Source organism: Monodelphis domestica, chromosome 1 (assembly GCF_027887165.1).
Source record: "Monodelphis domestica isolate mMonDom1 chromosome 1, mMonDom1.pri, whole genome shotgun sequence".
NCBI classification, from domain to species: Eukaryota; Metazoa; Chordata; class Mammalia; order Didelphimorphia; family Didelphidae; genus Monodelphis; species Monodelphis domestica.
In genome coordinates this window covers 299,142,285-299,162,175 of record NC_077227.1, presented here as the reverse complement: position 1 = coordinate 299,162,175, position 19,891 = coordinate 299,142,285, and the positions used below count along the sequence as shown (strand labels likewise).

Genomic DNA, 19,891 nt, shown 5'->3' with positions numbered 1-19,891 from the left:
GATTTAAGTGGAAAAGTCGATGCAGAGACCGTCCCACTCTCTCGGTGTTGGAAGCCTGGGTCCATTGGCACGAAAAGTCATTACACCTGGAGACTTCCTCAGCTGCATTGGATGGTCATGTTGTCTTTTGTGCTCCAACGCACCCTAAGCACTCCACAGTGCTTTGCTGTGTAGCCCTCTCAACCATTGAACCTTCTTATTGGTTTCTTCCATCTGTTCAGCCGAAGCAGTCTTCACATGCTGGGTGAGCAAGGCCCTGGTTCACCAGGGGTCTATGACCCGATGGCTACTCTCACAAGGTTTAGCCGGCCTGTCGAAGCTGTTGCCTGGGGTGTGGCCGCTGCCGCATGCTAGCAGCTACTAGGAGCCACAAGTGAGAGCTGGGTGTCAGGTGAGGGTCAGAGGCTGGAGAGCTGCCCTAGAAGGGCACGACAAGCCCTCCATACCAGAGATACTACCCCTCCCTGAACACCCCATACACCCCATGCATATGATTATAACATATCTATATCCATCCTTAGTTTTCTCCCGAGAGCCACATAACATCTCCAACTGCCTATTAGACATTACAAAGTAGATGCCCCACATGCATCTCAGATACAAAATATTCAATATGGAACTCATATTCTTCCCCAAATCTACCTCACTTCTAAACTTCCTATTTCTGTAAAGAGTACTACCATTCTTTCAATCTTCCTAGTTTCAAAACCTCTGTCACCTTTGACTCTTTACTCACTTACTCCACATATCTAGTTTGTTAGCCAATCTTAACAATTCTTCCTCCAAAATATCTAACTCTTCATCAGATGTATTTTCACCACATTAGTTTTTGCCTTCATCACCTCAAGACTAGATGATTTCCAAGGTCCCTTCTGGCTAAATTTTAGGTTTCTTTAAGTGTCATATGGTCCCCAAGTCAGTATTTGACCACTACAAAATACTTAGAGACCACTGGAATAATGATATTAATAACTCACCACTATATGGCACTCAAAGGCTTTTTAAAAAGCACTTTCCTTACAACAACCTGTAAAACAACTAATGGTAGAATTATTATCTCCATATTACAGATCTGAGGCTCAGGTAGTTAAAATTGCATTTTCATGATCACACAGCTAGTAAACATTTGGAATGGAATGGAATCTAGTTCTCCAAACTCTATTAAATAAATTCCCTCAGGGCAAGATCTACCTTGGGCCTTTCTTTGTTTCCTCAATGACTACTAACCCATTATCTTGTGCATAGTAGATAATTAATAAATGTCTTACATTTTTATATCACGTATTTATAAATTGAATAGAACTTTATGGTCATCTAATCCCTTCCCCTCTCATTTTATAGATAAGGAATTGAGGTCCAGACAATGTTGGATACTTGCCTAAGGTCACACAACTGTTAGCAAAGCTAAAATTTCAACCCAAGGCCTCCTGATTCCCAAACGTCTCTCCCAAATATCCCTAGAACCATTGCTCTTTCATGCTTAGGAGAGTGCTTTTTCCTCCTTAAAGAGCTCAATTCTCCAGGAAAGCACAGTGAAATGATAATAGTATTCTGTAGAGAATCAAATTACTTTACATACAGCATCTCATTTTACAAAAGAGGAAAGCAAACTTCAGTGATTTTCCCTTTTTCCTAAAATCACACACCCAGTAAGAATAAAGCCTAAAATTCAAATATTAGGTCTATAAATCCAATGCTATTTCCCACTACATCAAAACTATGTCATTGACATTGCTAAAAAGAGTGAATTTAATGAAAATAATAACCATACCAAGCACTTTATAAATAGTTCATTTTATCCTCACAACATCCCTGGGAGATAGATAGTTCTATTACACTCATTTTACAGTTGAGGAAATTAAGAAAAACAGAAATTAAGTGATTTGCCCAAAGTGACATCGCTAGTAAATGTCTGAAATCAGATTTGGACTCAGGTCTTCCTGACTCTAGGCCCAGAACTCTACCTTTTGTGCCACCCTTCTAGTAGTGAAATATGATCTTGTCAGTTAAAAATCTTAGTTGTAGTAATCCTAAAATAAAGCATCCCACCTTACAATTTAGATACTTGTTCATTCATTTCTGTTGTGTCTGACTCTTCATGACCCCATTTAGAGTTTTCTTTACAAAGATACTAGAGTGGTTTTCTCTTTCCTCCTCCAGCTCATTTTTTAAGATGAGGAAATGGAGACAAACAGGCTCAAATGACTAGCCAGAATCACACACCTCATAAATGTCTGAGGACAGATATAAACTCCAGAAGATGAGTCTTCTTGACTCTCAGGCCTGGCACTCTGCCATCTAGTCATCCTACAAAAAAATTTGAGCATAAGCAACCCCTAAGAAAAACCACCCAAGTCTGGAATACCTCAAGCACAGGTTATCAATGATTGTCCAGCCAATGCTAGATAGCAGGTCAGTCTTCTGATCTGTATCATAACAATGGTTCTGTTTTCCTTGCCTTCCACTGCCCATTATCCTGAGGAAAAGTAGAAGACTATATTATTAGTCTTTTCTTTGCTTTAGGAAATGGTAATGAAAAATCCTTAGAGGATTGTAGCTTCAGGACTAGAAGAGACATTAACTTAAAAATCATTAAATCTAAACCCCTCATCTAATAATGATGGAAAAGAACCAAAGTGGTTAAGTAATGTTCCCATTAAGTGACTTTCCCATCCAATTCTTATCCTACTAAATTATTCTGTCCCTTTTATTTTGTCTACAGATTGTCAATTTGTTTCTCAAACCTTTGTGTTTATTGAATCTTGTGGTTATGAATACTCAGTAACCCTGTCCTAATTTCCCACTAGGCCCTTTCTCTTCTCTAATGGGTAACTTCCACAATTTTCTTTTAGCCAGGAACAAATGGCGGCCCTCTGACCCTCAGATCATATCAGAAGGACTCTATGCCATAGCCGTGGTCCTGAGCTTCTCCCGCATTGCTTACATTCTTCCAGCCAATGAGAGCTTTGGGCCCCTGCAGATTTCTCTTGGAAGAACAGTGAAAGATATCTTCAAGTTCATGGTCATTTTCATCATGGTGTTTGTTGCCTTCATGATTGGAATGTTCAACCTGTATTCGTACTACCTTGGTGCAAAATACAACCCAGCATTTACAACGTGAGTATTCAGAAAAGAGTACTGGCCTGAGAGGCCTATCTGTCTTAACTAGGTTGTTTTAGTGGCAATAACATGAAGTCAAGTTTTCTTGGTAAGGCAGTTTGTGCTAAGGGAGGCAGAATGTTCCATACAGGGAACACTACTAATCCTATTGGACTGAAATAGAAGGTGTTTGTGAAGGAAAGGAAGCCCCAAAAAGGTTAACTAACCAAAGCCAGAGCCTTCACCTCTAATCCTCTCAAAGCCACAACCATTTTTCTGCCCACTATATTCATAATATTGCAGCTCCTGACCTATAATGAAAAGGCTGGATCCTATTTAATTGGGGGAGGAGGATTTCACTGAACCCCCTACAAGACCAGATGCCTCAAATGGGAAAATTACAGATGATATTCCGTTAAGCTGGATTAATTAGTTAATTCTGGAGAAAACCAGGAACAAGTGTGACAGGACACTGGGTTGCCAACACAGCAGCTACCACAGCCTGTGTATAACACCTGTTTAACATTTCACTCTCAAAACACAGAATGGGCACAAATTGAAATTTATTGTATCATGGAAAAAACCCAGGTGGCTCAGTTATCCCAAGCTCCCTGACTGACTCTTTGTTTCTCATTCTGCAGCTGCTGCTCTCTCTTGAAAGCAGTCACTCAGAAAGCCAACCTTTAATCTGAAGAGGAAAAAAGAAAATACAGTTTTGTTAGCAAAGCTGGTTGTTAGCTGGCAAAAACCTCAAACCCTTGATTTCAACAAGGTCTGTGTGCCTCATCTAAAGAGTGAAAGAGAACTTAAGAAAGAACTTTCTTTTTTTTTTTTTAATATATTTTATTTGATCATTTCCAAGCATTATTCGTTAAAGACATAGATCACTTTCTTTTCCTCTCCCCCACCCCCCATAGCCGACGCGTGAGTCCACTGGGCATTAGATGTTTTCTTGATTTGAACCCATTGCTTTGTTGATAGTATTTGCATTAGAGTGTTCATTTAGAGTCTATCCTCTGTCATGTCCCCTCAACCTCTGTATTGAGGCAGTTGCTTTTTCTCGGTGTTTCCACTCCCATAGTTTATCCTTTGCTTATGAATGGTGTTTTTTTCTCCTGGATCCCTGCAAGTTGTTCAGGGACATTACACCGCCACTAATGGAGAAGTCCATTACGTTCGATTATACCACAGTGTATTAGTCTCTGTGTACAATGTTCTCCTGGTTCTGCTCCTCTCGCTCTGCATCACTTCCTGGAGGTTGTTCCAGTCTCGATGGAACTTCTCCACTTTATTATTCCTTTTAGCACAATAGTGTTCCATCACCAACATATACCACAGTTTGTTCAGCCATTCCCCAATTGATGGGCATCCCCTCGTTTTCCAGTTTTGGGCCACCACAAAGAGCGCAGCTATGAATATTTTTGTACAAGTCTTTGTATCCATTATCTCTTTGGGGTACAGACCCAGCAGTGCTATGGCTGGGTCAAAGGGTAGATATTCTTTTGTCGCCCTTTGGGCATAGTTCCAAATTGCCCTCCAGAATGGTTGGATCAATTCACAACTCCACCAGCAATGAATTAATGTCCCTACTTTGCCACATCCCCTCCAGCATTCATTACTTTCCTTTGCTGTTATGTTAGCCAATCTGCTAGGTGTGAGGTGATACCTCAGAGTTGTTTTGATTTGCATCTCTCTGATTATAAGAGATGTAGAACACTTCTTCATGTGCTTGTTAATAGTTTTGATTTCTTTATCTGAGAACTGCCTATCCATGTCCCTTGCCCATTTATCAATTGGAGAATGGCTTGATTTTTTGTACAATTGATTTAGCTCATTATAAATATGAGTAATTAAACCTTTGTCAGAGGTTTCTATGAAGATTTTTTCCCAATTTGTTGTTTCCCTTCTGATTTTAGTTATATTGGTTTTGTTTGTACAAAAGCTTTTTAGTTTGATGTAGTCAAAATTATTTATTTTACATTTTGTGATTCTTTCTATATCTTGCTTGGTTTTAAAGCCTTTCCCCTCCCAAAGGTCTGACATGTATACTATTCTGTGTTTACCCAATTTACTTATGGTTTCCTTCTTTATGTTTAAGTCACTCACCCATTTTGAATTTATCTTGGTGTAGGGTGTGAGGTGTTGATCTATTCCTAGTCTCTCCCACACTGTCTTCCAATTTTCCCAGCAGTTCTTGTCGAATAGTGGATTTTTGTCCCAAAAGCTGGGATCTTTGGGTTTATCGTATACTGTCTTGCTGAGGTCGCATTCCCCCAGTCTATTCCACTGATCTTCCTTTCTGTTTCTTAGCCAGTACCAAATTGTTTTGATGACTGCTGCTTTGTAATATAGTTTTAGGTCAGGGACTGCAAGGCCCCCATCATATGTGTTTTTTTTCATTATTTCCCTGGATATCCTTGATCTTTTGTTCTTCCAAATGAATTTTGTTATGGTTTTTTCTAAATCAGTGAAGAAGTATTTTGGTAGTTCAATGGGTATGGCACTAAATAGATAAATAAGTTTGGGTAGGATGGTCATTTTTATTATATTGGCTCGTCCTATCCATGAGCAGTTAATGTTTTTCCATTTGTTCAAGTCTAGTTTTAGTTGTGTGGCGAGTGTTTTGTAGTTGTGTTCATATAGTTCCTGTGTTTGTCTTGGGAGATAGATTCCTAGGTATTTTATTTCGTCTAAGGCGATTTTGAATGGGATTTCTCTTTCTAGTTCTTGCTGCTGAGCTGTGTTGGAGATATATAGAAAAGCTGATGATTTATGTGGGTTTATTTTGTATCCTGCAACTTTGCTAAAGTTGTTGATTATTTCAATTAGCTTTTTGGTTGAATCTCTAGGATTCTTTAAGTAGACCATCATGTCATATGCAAAGAGTGATAACTTGGTCTCCTCCTTGCCTATTTTGATGCCTTCAATTCCTTTATCTTCTCTAATTGCTACTGCTAGTGTTTCTAGTACAATGTCAAATAGTAGAGGTGATAATGGGCATCCTTGTTTCACTCCTGATCTTATTGGGAATGCATCTAGTTTATCCCCATTGCAGATGATATTAGCTGTTGGTTTTAGATATATACTGTTTATTATTTTTAGGAATGACCCTTCTATTCCTATGCTTTCTAGTGTTTTTAATAGGAATGGGTGTTGTATTTTATCAAAGGCTTTTTCTGCATCTATTGAGATAATCATGTGGTTCTTGCTAGTTTGCTTGTTGATGTGGTCAATTATGTGGATGGTTTTCCTAATGTTGAACCAGCCCTGCATCCCTGGTATGAATCCTACTTGATCATGGTGAATGATCCTTCTGATCACTTGCTGGAGTCTTTTTGCTAGTATCCTATTTAAGATTTTTGCATCTATATTCATTAGGGAGATTGGTCTATAGTTTTCTTTCTCTGTTTTTGACCTGCCTGGTTTTGGAATCAGTACCATGTTTGTGTCGTAAAAGGAGTTTGGTAGAACTCCCTCTTTGCTTATTATGTCAAATAGTTTGTATAGTATTGGGATTAACTGTTCTCTGAATGTTTGATAGAATTCACAGGTGAATCCATCAGGCCCTGGGGATTTTTTCTTAGGAAGTTCTTTGATGGCTTGATGGATTTCAATTTCTGATATGGGATTATTTAAGAATTCTATTTCCTCTTCTGTTAGTCTAGGCAGTTTGTATTTTTGTATATATTCATCCATTTCTCCTAAATTGGTGTATTTATTGCCATATAATTGGGCAAAGTAATTTCTAATGATTGCCTTAATTTCATCTTCATTGGAGGTGCTGTCCCCCTTTTCATCTTTAATGCTGTGAATTTGCTTTTCTTCCTTCCTTTTTTTAATTAGGTTGACCAGTACTTTGTCTATTTTGTTTGTTTTTTCAAAGTACCAGCTTCTTGTCTTATTTATTAAATCAATAGTCCTATCACTTTCGATTTTATTAATTTCTCCCTTAAATTTTTAGGATTTCTAATTTGGTTTTCTGCTGGGGGGTTTTAATTTGATCGCTTTCGAGTTTTTTCAGTTGCATTTCCAATTGATTGATGTCTGCTCTCCCTTGTTTGTTAATATAAGCTTTCAGGGATATGAATTTACCTCTGATTACCGCTTTGGCTGCATCCCAAAAGGTTTGAAAGGATGTTTCGCCATTGTCATTTTCCTTGATGAAATTATTAATTGTTTCTATGATTTCTTCTTTAACTAAATGGTTTTGGAGTATCATATTGTTTAATTTCCAATTGGTTTTAGATTTGGCTTTCCATGTACCATTACTAATCATTATTTTTATTGCCTTGTGATCTGAGAAGGCTGCATTCATTATTTCTGCTTTTTTGCATTTGTGTGCTATGTTTCTGTGACCTAATGTATGGTCAATTTTTGTGAATGTGCCATGTGGTGCTGAGAAGAAGGTGTATTCCTTTTTATCCCTATTTATTTTTCTCCATATGTCTATTAATTCTAATTTTTCTAAGATTTCATTCACTTCTTTTACCTCTTTCTTATTTATTTTTTGATTTTATTTATCTAAATTTGATAATGGTTGGTTTAAGTCTCCCACTAGTATGGTTTTATTGTCTATTTCTTCCTTCAATTCTCCTAGTTTCTCCATTAGAAATTTGGGTGCTATATTATTTGGTGCATACATGTTGATTAATGATATTTCCTCGTTGTCTAGAGTCCCTTTTAACAAAATATAATTACCTTCCCTATCCCTTTTGATCAGGTCTATTTTTGCATTGGCTTTATCAGATATCATGATTACCACTCCTGCCTTCTTTCTATCAGTTGAGGCCCAGAAGGTCTTACTCCATCCTTTAATTCTGACCTTGTGGGTGTCAACCCGCCTCATGTGTGTTTCTTGAAGACAACATATGGTAGGGTTTTGGATTCTAATCCATTCTGCTATTCATCTACGTTTTATGGGTGAGTTCATTCCATTCACGTTCAAAGTTATGATTGTCATTTGTGGACTCCCTGGCATTTTGATTGCCTTCCCTAATTCTAACCTTTTCTTCTTCGGCTCTACCTTTTAGTCCAGTGATTTAATTTGAATCAGTCCCCCTTGTCCCCTTCCTTGATGTTTCCCTTTTTAGTCCCTCCCTTTTTCTTCCCTCCCCCTCCCCCCTCTCTTTCCCTCCCTTTTTGTTCTCCCTCTCCCCCTCCCCCACTTGGTTTTCCCTTCTCCTTACCCTTGTTGGGTAAGATAGAATTCAAGATCCCAATGGATCTGGATGTTTTTCCCTCTCAGAGTTGATTTCCCTGAGATTGAGGTTTAAGTAAACCCCCCCCTCTCTTCCTCTCCTTCTTATAGGAGTTTTCTTCCCCTCCCCTTCCCATGTGAATCTTTGTGTGAGAACCATTATTCTATTTGGTCTTTCTTTACCCCCTATTTATACATTACATTTTCCCCACATATTAGTATACATAGATTGATATAAATGTAGTCCTTATAGAAGAGAGTTTGAGTAAAAGAAGAAGATAAAATTTTTCCCCTTTCCTTAATATTTACCTTTTCAGGTATTCCTTGCTCTTTGTTTTTCAGTATCAAACTTTCCACAGAGCTCTGGTCTTTTCTTTGCAAAAAGTTGGAAGTCTTCTATTTTGTTGAATGCCCATACTTTCCCTTGGAAGTATATAGTCAGTTTTGCTGGGTAGCTGATTCTTGGTTGGAGACCCAGCTCTCTTGCCTTTCTGAAGATCATGTTCCATGCCTTACGATCATTCAGAGTAGAACTTGCAAGGTCTTGTGTGACCCTGATTGGCATTCCTTTATATCTAAATTGTCTTTTTCTGGCTTCCTGTAGGATTTTTTCTTTTGTTTGATAGCTTTGGAATTTGGCAATTACATTCCTGGGAGTTGTCTTTTGGGGGTTTAGTGTAGAAGGTGTTCTGTGAGCTCTGTCAGTGGCTGTATTGCCCCCTTGTTCTAGAATCTCTGGGCAATTTTCTTTGATTATATCTTGTATCACCATGTCCAGTTTGGTGTTTATTTCTGGCTTTTCTGGGAGTCCAATTATTCTTAAATTTTCTCTTCTCCCTCTATTTTCCAAATCTGTCACTTTGTCAGTGAGATATTTTATGTTCTCTTCTAATTTCTTGGTGTTTTGGCTTTGCTTTATTAGTTCTTGCTTTAAAGCCTGGTTTTCTTTTACAGTTTGGTCAAACTGGTTTTGTAGATGCGTGAATTTCTTTTGCATTATTTCCCACTTTTCCTCCCAGAGGGCTTCCATCTTTTTGGTCATTTCTGATTCAAATTCTTCATGGGTTTGTGGAGAGTTTCTATTTCCTTTGGAAGATTTTGGAGAATTTTCTTGTATATCTTCTTCTATCTGCTCTGTATTTTGTATTTTGGCTCCATAGAATGTGTCCAAAGTCGCCCCTTTCTTCTTATTTTTCTTGGTATTTTGGGGCTTCTGTGATTCTGTGGAGTTTGCCATCTCTGAATGTGGAGGATTAGCTTTTCTTATCTCTGTCTGGTGTTCAGAGGCTTTAGTCCTGGGCAGATGGTTCTATGAGCTTTCCCTGGGTTAAACTGAATATGCCTCACTGGAACTGGAATGGAAGGGTCGGACCACGTTGCTTTCCGGAAGTTGCCTTCAGAATCGCTGGCCGTGAGGCTGTTTCGTTGGCCTGCGGGGGGATGGGCTGCAGCTTCCCCAAGCTCCAAGGGCAAGGACTTTCACTGAGACTTGGATAGCAGGATCCAGCCCGTGAGGCTGTCTTGCCCGCCCTGAGGGTTGCTGTTGTTTCGACCAGCTCTCTGCAGCGGAAGCCCCAGGCAGTAACTTTCACCGGGACTCGGGTAGAAGGCCCTGAGGGTTGTTGTTCCGAGGACCCTGCTCTCTGAGCCCGGCCGGGCTGCAGCTTCCCGGAGCCTTGGACTCTGCGCTCCTACCCCTGAGGTCCGAGTGATCTCAGGTTCTGGCTTTTGAGGGAAGCCGTACCTTTTGAACCGGGTCCAGGTCCAGGAGGAGGGTTCCCAGGGTCTGTGCTGTTGATCGTTTTGAATTTCGGCGCCTTAGGAGCTTATAGTTTGAGATCGGTCGGGAAGGGTTTTCCGGAGATCTGAACTTTAGCTTTCTCTAAGCCGCCATCTTAACCGGAAGTCCTCCAAGAAAGCACTTTCTAATGCAAATGATAATCCAAAGGAAGCATGTGGTCTCAGATCTTCCTAGTTAAAGCTTGTGTTGCTACTGCCTGAAGATATACTTTATAGGGCAGGTAAAAACAGGGTAGCTGTCCCTTAAAAAAAGTTCCTTTGTTACTGAGATTCTAGAAGTAATGGTCAAAAAAAGTGGAAATGCCAGAAAATAGGGAACACATAAATTGGAAAAATATTAAGAAAATGGGTACACAAGTACATGTTGGGAACCTAAACATTAATGGGCAATGACAGGCATGTTTTCTAAATCAGTAAAAATAAGCATGCTATAAACAAATCAGTGTTATCCCAGAGAGGTAGAGGAAAATCTCATTACTGAGAAGTGAGAAGGAAAGTAAGGTCCAAAGAGAATAAAATTAAAGGCAAGATTTTTGGGTTCACAGTGAATATATCGTATTAGCTAATTCTAGAAATAAAATGTATAAAAACGAACAGTATTTGATTGAAAAGGAAAACTGTCAATATACCAGGAACCAGTTCAGGTGAGAATACTTTTCCTAAATGTCACTGTAGAGGTTTTAAAGTTTCACTATTTGTAGATCACCCAGAAACATCTTTTTGATTAAAAAAAAAGGCTCCCATAAGATAATAGAGATGGGGGTTCCTCCTATTGTACTGAGCTCTAGACATAATAAGGGGTGGCCTCACTCTGATACAGTCATATAGTTGTATCCAAGGTAACCTATCATGAGAACATTCCCTCATTATTTTCTTTCTTTCTCCTGAACCTTTTTTAAACTAACCTCATTCTCTACACTATTGAACTTATAAAAATCACCAAGGCAAGCCCTAATTTGCTCTTAGAGAACCTGAAGACTCTAACCTAAGGAATTTTTAGGCTGGGGTAGGTAAAAGCACTTCCAAGAGTTTGTTTATAAGCCAATTTTTCTTCCTATCCCCCCCAAAAAGTCTTGTATGGTGGCTGGGCATAACCCTCCCACACAAGTCAACCAAAGTCTTTTCACCCAAAATCAAGCTAAATTCTAGCATCAGTGGTAACTGGTAAGTTGGAGTCCTAGATCCTGGGAGAAGAAAGGCACATGTCATAAGAGGTGTAGAAATAAAGGAAAAAGTTTCTTTTCACTTTTTTGAGAATAGTAATGTCTTTGGACAAAATATTTAAATTAATAATAAACTGGCATTCAAATGGAAAGGCAGCATTATATAAAATAGATTAGCAGTGGATTTGGAGTCATAGGACATGAGTTCAAATCCTGTTTATTCTTACTGAGCCCATTACCTATTTTCTCTAGGTCTCAGTTTCTTCATCTTTATTTTTTTATTTTTATTTGGTCATTTCCAAACAATATTCATTGAAACAAAGATCATTTTCTTTTCTTCCCTCCCCCCCTCCCACCACCTCTCCCATAGCCACACGCGATTCCACTGGGTATCACATGTGTTCTTGATTCAAACCCATTTCCATGTTGTTGGTATTTGCATTAGAGTGTTCATTTAGAGTCTCCCCTTATCAGTTTCTTCATCTTTAAAATGAGAGCTTTGGACTTGACAACCTCAAGATCCTTTCCAGCTCTAGGTCTATGATCATTACAAATCAGGGCAAATATATTATCTCATTTGATCCTCACAACCCACTAATGCAGGTACCAGTATTGGCCATGTTTTATAGAAGACTGAGATTGTGACTTGACCATGATCATATAATGTTAGTAATTACCTTTGAGTCCATGTTTTCCTGACTTGAGACTCAGTACTCTTTTAATTATACCAGCTCTCACTTCCGGTCAAGATGGCGGTGTAGAAGCAGCGAAGGTTCAGACCTCCGAAACCCTTCCCTACCGATCGCAAACAAAGTGCTCCTAGGCCACCGAAATTCAAGCTGAACAACAGGATAGACCTGGGGAAACCTCCTCCTGGACCTGGATCAAAAGGTACCTCACCCCAAAAGCCAGAACCCTAGATCACTCAGATCTAAGGGGTAGACAGAAAGAAGGTCCCAGGACCCATCCCCCCCAACCCAGAGTGCTGAGCCCAAGGCAGCAGCGGGAACCTCAGGGCTCTGAGGACTCACCTTGAAAGCAACCCGAGCCAGTCTCCGGAGCGCCCAACACAGACGGCAGGGAAGCATAGAGAGAAGGGGGAAGCCTGTGGCCTCCTGGCTGGGTTCTTCCCTCTGGGTCTTGGGGGAGGACCCAGCTTCGGGGCACCAGCTGAGCCCAATCCAATCGGGAGCCCTCAGAGCTACTGAAAGGACAGAGGGCTCAGGGCTGGCAAAGGGGTGGCTCCGAAAAGCCTACCTTGAAAGTAACCCAGGCCAGTTTCTGGGCACTCAACACAGACTGAGGAAGAGGAGGTTGCTGCTTTTCTCTTTCTTCCTTTTTTTGGCTCCGGGATCATTCGGCCCACACTACCTGAACCTAATCCCATCAGGAGCCATCAGAGTCCAGGCAAGCCACTACCCCTCCCCCCTTAGAGAGCAGGGTCTTCTGAAAGAACCAGTTGAACCTAATCCCATCAGGAGCCCTTAGAGCTGCTGAGAGGACGGAGAACTCAGGGCTGGCAAGGGGGGTGCTCCGGGGAGCTTGCCTTGAAAGTAACCCGGGCCAGTTTCCGGGCATTCAACACAGACTGTGGAAGAGGAGGTTGCTGCTTTTCTCTTTCTTCTTTTTTTTTGGCTCCGGGATCATTTGGCCCACACTACCTGAACCTAATCCCATCAGGAGCCATTAGAGTCCAGGCAAGCCACGACCCCTCCCCCCTTAGAGAGCAGGGTCTTCTGAAAGAACCAGCTGAACCTAATCCCATCAGGAGCCCTCAGAGCTACTGATAGGACAGAAAACTAAGGGCTGGCAAAGGGGTTGCTCCAAAGAGCTTTCCTTGAAAGTAACTCGGCCAGTCTCTGGGCACTCAACACAGACTGTGGAAGAGGAGGTGGCTGCTTTGTTTTTTTTTCCCTTCCCTTTTTTGGCTCTGGGATCTTTCGGCCCACACCACCTGAACCTAATCTCATCAGGAGCCCTCAGAGTCCAGGCAAGCCACAACCCCTCCCCCCTTAGAGAGCTGGGTCTTCTGAAAAAACAGAAACCTAGAGGCGAAGTCAAGATGGCAGCCTAGAAGGAGCATAGACCTGGCAGCCTGGCCAGAGCTTTAGAGATCCTCCATATCTGCTCCAGCCGTCCAGGAAGTTTAAAACTCAGAATAAACCCATCCCAAATAAGCTGAACTCAATCCCATCAAAAGTCTCCAGAACATAGGGAAGCCCAGGCTCCCCATTCATCCTCACTGACTGCTGAACTTTAAGCCAATCAAAAGCCTCCAGAGGACAGGAAAGCTCAAACCCCCAACAACCCTCCCTCAGAGATTACACCAAGAGATCCTCTGTTAAAGCTCCAAGAGGGGAGACTGATAGAAGTCCCTAAAAAACAAAAAAATGAGAGGAACAAGAGCACAGACAAATACAGGGAGGAAAGAAGGGGTGAATTTGAACAAACAACAGAAACAGAAGAAAGAAACTACAATAGACAGCTACTACTCACCAAATGGAACAGAGGGGGAGAGATCAGCAAACGATAAACCAGAAATCCCAGCGAATTGGATACAGGCTGTGGAAGAACTCAAAACACAGCTAAGAGAGGCTGAAGACAATTGGGAAAAGAACTTAAAAATTAAGATAAGTCATCTGGAAACAGAGGCACTTGAACTAAAACAAGAAAATAGTGTCCTGAAAGCCAAAATCATCCAGCTGGAAAATGAGGCAAAGGAGATGAAAGATGAAGCAAAGGAGATGAAAGACGAGATAAAGAGGATGAAAGACAGTCTTCAAAGAAACTCAGACCAGAAGGAAAAAGACGACCAAAAAGCCAAAGATGAAATCCAATCTTTAAGAACCCGAGTAAAACAACTAGAATCAAGTGACCTCACAAGGCAGCAGGACACTATAAGACAAAACAAAAAGAATGAAAAAATTGAGGAAAATGTGAAGCATCTCATTCACAAAACAGACGATTTAGAAAATCGTTCAAGAAGAGACAATTTAAGAATAATTGGACTACCAGAAGACCACGACAAAAGAAAAAGCCTGGACATAATACTAGAGGAAATTATCCAGGAAAACTGTCCCGAAATCCTAGAACAAGAGGGGAAAGTGGAGATTGAAAGAATCCACAGATCACCCCCTGTTTTTAATCCCCAACTGACAACACCAAGAAATGTTATAGCCAAATTCAAAAACAATCAGATAAAAGAACAGGTATTACAAGCTGCCAAAAAGAAACCATTCAGATACCATGGAAACACATTGAGGATAACACAGGATCTGTCTGCATCCACACTGAAGGACCGAAAGGCATGGAATATGATATTCCGGAAAGCAAGGGAACTAGGCCTACAGCCAAGAATAAAATACCCATCAAAACTGACTATATTCTTACAGGGGAAAGTATGGTCATTTAACACAACAGAGGAATTCCAAGCATTCATAAATAAAAGACCAGACCTGAACAGAAAATTCGAAGTCCAACCACAGAATTCAAGAGAATCATCAAAAGGTAATTAAAAAAGAGGGGAAAAACAACAACAACAACAAAGGTTTTTTTTAAGAGACTCAATAAGTTAAAATGATATGTATCCCTATAAGAAAAGAGGTCATTGGCAACTCTTAAAAACTGTTGCTATCACCTAAGCAGCTAGAAGAACTACACTCAGAGGGAACAGTGACAAACTGTATAGGATGAAAGGACAAGACATAAATAGGTATATAGAGATATGCATGCATAAATACATATACATGTGTATGTATATATATATATATATATATACATGACTAAAGCTAAAAAAGAAAAGAGGTTATGACTAAAAGAAATGGGAAAAGAAACAAATGGGGGTAAATTTATATGTCACAAAGAAGCTCATGGCGGGAGGGGGGAGAACATCGATACACTGGAAGGGTAAAGAGGTCGGAGATAGGAAATATTCAACTCTTACGTACTTTGAAACTGACCCAAAGAGGGAAGAACAATCCAATCCATTGGGGAAAAGAATAGATTTGCGCCCTATAGAGGAGTAGAAGGGTAAAAAACAGACTGGTGGGGAGGGAAGCAGTACAAGGGAGGGAGAGGGTGGGGGGGGAATTTTTAAAAAGACTACAGGGGAAAATAAGGGAGGGAATTAGAAGGGAGGGGGGTAGAAAGGGAAATACAAGGGGGACTGATTTAAAGTAAATCACTGGACTAAAAGGTAGAGCTGAAGAAGAAAGGTTAGAATTAGGGAAGGATATCAAAATGCCAGGGAGTCCACAAGTGACAGTCATAACATTGAACGTGAATGGGATGAACTCACCCATAAAACGTAAACAAATAGAAGAATGGATTAGAATCCAAAACCCTACCATATGTTGTCTCCAAGAAACACACATGAGGCGGGTAGACACCCACAAGGTCAGAATTAAAGGATGGAGTAAGACCTTCTGGGCCTCAAGTGACAGAAAGAAGGCAGGAGTGGCAATCATGATATCTGATAAAGCCAAAGCAAAAATAGACCTGATCAAAAGGGATAGGGAAGGTTATTATATTTTGTTAAAAGGGACTTTAGATAATGAGGAAATATCACTAATCAACATATATGCACCAAATAATATAGCACCCAAATTTCTAATTGAGAAACTAGGAGAATTGAAGGAAGAAATAGACAGTAAAACCATATTAGTGGGAGACTTGAACCAACCATTATCAAATTTAGATAAATCAAATCAAAAAATAAATAAGAAAGAGGTAAAAGAAGTGAACGAAATCTTAGAAACATTAGAATTAATAGACATATGGAGAAAAATAAATAGGGATAAAAAGGAATACACCTTCTTCTCAGCACCACATGGCACATTCACAAAGATTGACCATACATTAGGTCACAGAAACATGGCACACAAATGCAGAAGAGCAGAAATAATAAATGCAGCCTTTTCAGACCACAAGGCAATAAAAATAACGATCAGTAATGGTACATGGAAAACCAAATCAAAAACTAATTGGAAACTAAACAATATGATACTCCAAAATCGTTTAGTTAAAGAAGAAATCATAGAAACAATTAATAATTTCATCGAGGAAAATGACAATGGCGAGACATCCTTTCAAACCTTTTGGGATGCAGCCAAAGCAGTAATCAGAGGTAAATTCATATCCTTGAGTGCATATATTAACAAACTAGGGAGAGCAGAGATCAATCAATTGGAAATGCAAATAAAAAAACTCGAAAGTGACCAAATTAAAAACCCCCAGCAGAAAACCAAACTAGAAATCCTAAAAATTAAGGGAGAAATTAATAAAATTGAAAGTGATAGAACCATTGATTTAATAAATAAGACAAGAAGCTGGTACTTTGAAAAAACAAACAAAATAGACAAAGTACTGGTCAATCTAATTAAAAAAAGGAAGGAAGAAAAGCAAATTAACAGCATCAAAGATGAAAAGGGGGACATCACCTCTGAGGAAGAGGAAATTAAGGCAATCATTAGAAATTACTTTGCCCAATTATATGGCAATAAATATACCAATTTAAGTGATATGGATGAATATATACAAAAATACAAACTGCCTAGACTAACAGAAGAGGAAATAGAATTTTTAAATAATCCCATATCAGAAAATGAAATCCACCAAGCCATCAAAGAACTTCCTAAGAAAAAATCCCCAGGGCCTGATGGATTCACCAGTGAATTCTATCAAACATTCAGAGAACAGTTAATCCCAATACTATACAAACTATTTGACATAATAAGCAAAGAGGGAGTTCTACCAAACTCCTTTTATGACACAAACATGGTACTGATTCCAAAACCAGGCAGGTCAAAAACAGAGAAAGAAAACTATAGACCAATCTCCCTAATGAATATAGATGCAAAAATCTTAAATAGGATACTAGCAAAAAGACTTCAGCAAGTGATCAGAAGGGTCATCCACCATGATCAAGTAGGATTTATACCAGGGATGCAGGGCTGGTTCAATATTAGGAAAACCATCCACATAATTGACCACATTAACAAGCAAACCAACAAGAACCACATGATTATCTCAATAGATGCAGAAAAAGCCTTTGATAAAATACAACACCCATTCCTATTAAAAACACTAGAAAGCATAGGAATAGAAGGGTCATTCCTAAAAATAATAAACAGTATATATCTAAAACCATCAGCTAATATCATTTGCAATGGGGATAAACTAGATGCATTCCCAATAAGATCAGGAGTGAAACAAGGATGCCCATTATCACCTCTATTATTTGACATCGTACTAGAAACACTAGCAGTAGCAATTAGAGAAGAAAAAGAAATTGAAGGCATCAAAATAGGCAAGGAGGAGACCAAGTTATCACTTTTTGCAGATGACATGATGGTCTACTTAAAGAATCCTAGAGATTCAACCAAAAAGCTAATTGAAATAATCAACAACTTTAGCAAAGTTGCAGGATACAAAATAAACCCACATCAGTCATCAGCTTTTCTATATATCTCCAACACAGCTCAGCAGCAAAAACTAGAAAGAGAAATCCCATTCAAAATCACCTTAGACAAAATAAAATACCTAGGAATCTACCTCCCAAGACAAACACAGGAACTATATGAACACAACTACAAAACACTCGCCACACAACTAAAACTAGACTTGAGCAATTGGAAAAACATTAACTGCTCATGGGTAGGACGAGCCAACATAATAAAAATGACTATCCTGCCCAAACTTATTTATCTATTTAGTGCCATACCCATGGAACTCCCAAAAAATTTCTTTACTGATTTGGAAAAAAGCATAACAAAGTTCATTTGGAATAACAAAAGATCAAGGATATCCAGGGAAATAATGAAAAAAAACACTAATGAGGGGGGCCTAGCAGTCCCAGACCTCAAACTATATTACAAAGCAGCAGTCATCAAAACAATTTGGTACTGGCTAAGAGACAGAAAGGAGGATCAGTGGAATAGACTGGGGGAAAGCGACCTCAGCCAGATAGTATACGATAAACCCAAAGATCCCAGGTCTTGGGACAAAAATTCACTATTTGATAAGAACTGCTGGGAAAATTGGAAGACAGTGTGGGAGAGATTAGGAATTGATCAAAACCTCACACCCTACACCAAGATAAATTCAAAATGGGTGAAAGACTTAAACATAAAGAAGGAAACCATAAGTAAATTGGGTAAACACAGAATAGTATACATGTCAGACCTTTGGGAAGGGAAAGACTTTAAAACCAAGCAAGACATAGAGAGAATCACAAAATGTAAAATAAATAATTTCGACTACATCAAATTAAAAGGCTTTTGTACAAACAAAAGCAATGTAACTAAAATCAGAAGGAAAACAACAAGTTGGGAAAAAATCTTCATAAAAACCTCTGACAAAGGTTTAATTACTCAAATTTATAAAGAGCTAAATCAATTGTACAAAAAATCAAACCATTCCCCAATTCATAAATGGGCAAGGGACATGGATAGACAGTTTTCAGATAAAGAAATCAAAACTATTAATAAGCACATGAAGAAGTGCTCCACATCTCTTATAATCAGAGAGATGCAAATCAAAACAACTCTGAGGTATCACCTCACACCTAGCAGATTGGCTAACATGACAGTTATGGAAAGTAATGAATGCTGGAGGGGATGTGGCAAAGTAGGGACATTAATTCATTGCTGGTGGAGTTGTGAACTGATCCAGCCATTCTGGAGGGCAATTTGGAACTATGCACAAAGGGCGATAAAAGAATGTCTACCCTTTGATCCAGCCATAGCACTGCTGGGTTTGTACCCCAAAGAGATAATGGACAAAAAGACTTGTACAAAAATATTCATAGCTGCGCTCTTTGTGGTGGCCAAAAATTGGAAAATGAGGGGATGCCCATCAATTGGGGAATGGCTGAAAAAATTGTGGTATATGTTGGTGATGGAATACTATTGTGCTCAAAGGAATAATAAAGTGGAGGATTTCCTTGTGAACTGGAACAACCTCCAGGAAGTGATGCAGAGCGAGAGGAGCAGAACCAGGAGAACATTGTACACAGAGACAAACACACTGTGGTATAATCGAATATAATGGACTTCTCCATTAGTGGTGGTGTAATGTCCCTGCACAATCTGCAGGGATCAAGGAGAAAAAAACACTATCCAAAAGCAGAGGACAAACTGAGGGAATAGAAACACCGAGGAAAAGCAACTGCCTGACTACAATGGCTGAGGGGACATGACAGAGGAAAGACTCGGAGCAAACACTCTGATGCAAATACTAACAACATGGCAATGGGTTCAAGTCAAGAACACATATGATACCAGTGGAATCACGGGTCGGCCACGGGGGGTGGGAGGGAGGAAAAGAAAATGATCTTTGTCTTTAATGAAAAATGCATGGAAATGAACAAATAAAATACTATAAAATTAAAAAAATAAATTAAAAAAAAATTATACCAGCTCTCTCATTTCCACATACTCTTCTACTCAGAAGTGTGTTTACCAGGTCTTCAGTTGGCCCCTCACTTGGACACTGCACTGGACATCTCGATCTGTCCTCCCTCTCACATTTCCTATGTGGTCCAAAATTACCTACATTCCCTCTCTGCATTCCCTCCTTCAATAAATTCCCCTCCTAGTGTTCCTGAATTCATCTGTATGTTATAGGGAAAGGA

General features: G+C 39.5%; 1 protein-coding gene across 1 annotated transcript in view; it reads left to right on the top strand.

Moving 5' to 3' along the window:
• TRPC7 (transient receptor potential cation channel subfamily C member 7) overlaps positions 1–19,891 on the top strand; it is a 460,933-nt gene that overhangs the window by 297,473 nt on the left and 143,569 nt on the right. Inside the window, exon 7 of the mRNA XM_016428186.2 lies at positions 2,853–3,117. Coding sequence (XP_016283672.2) covers positions 2,853–3,117 — 265 coding nt within the window. The remainder of the gene's footprint in view (positions 1–2,852; positions 3,118–19,891) is intronic.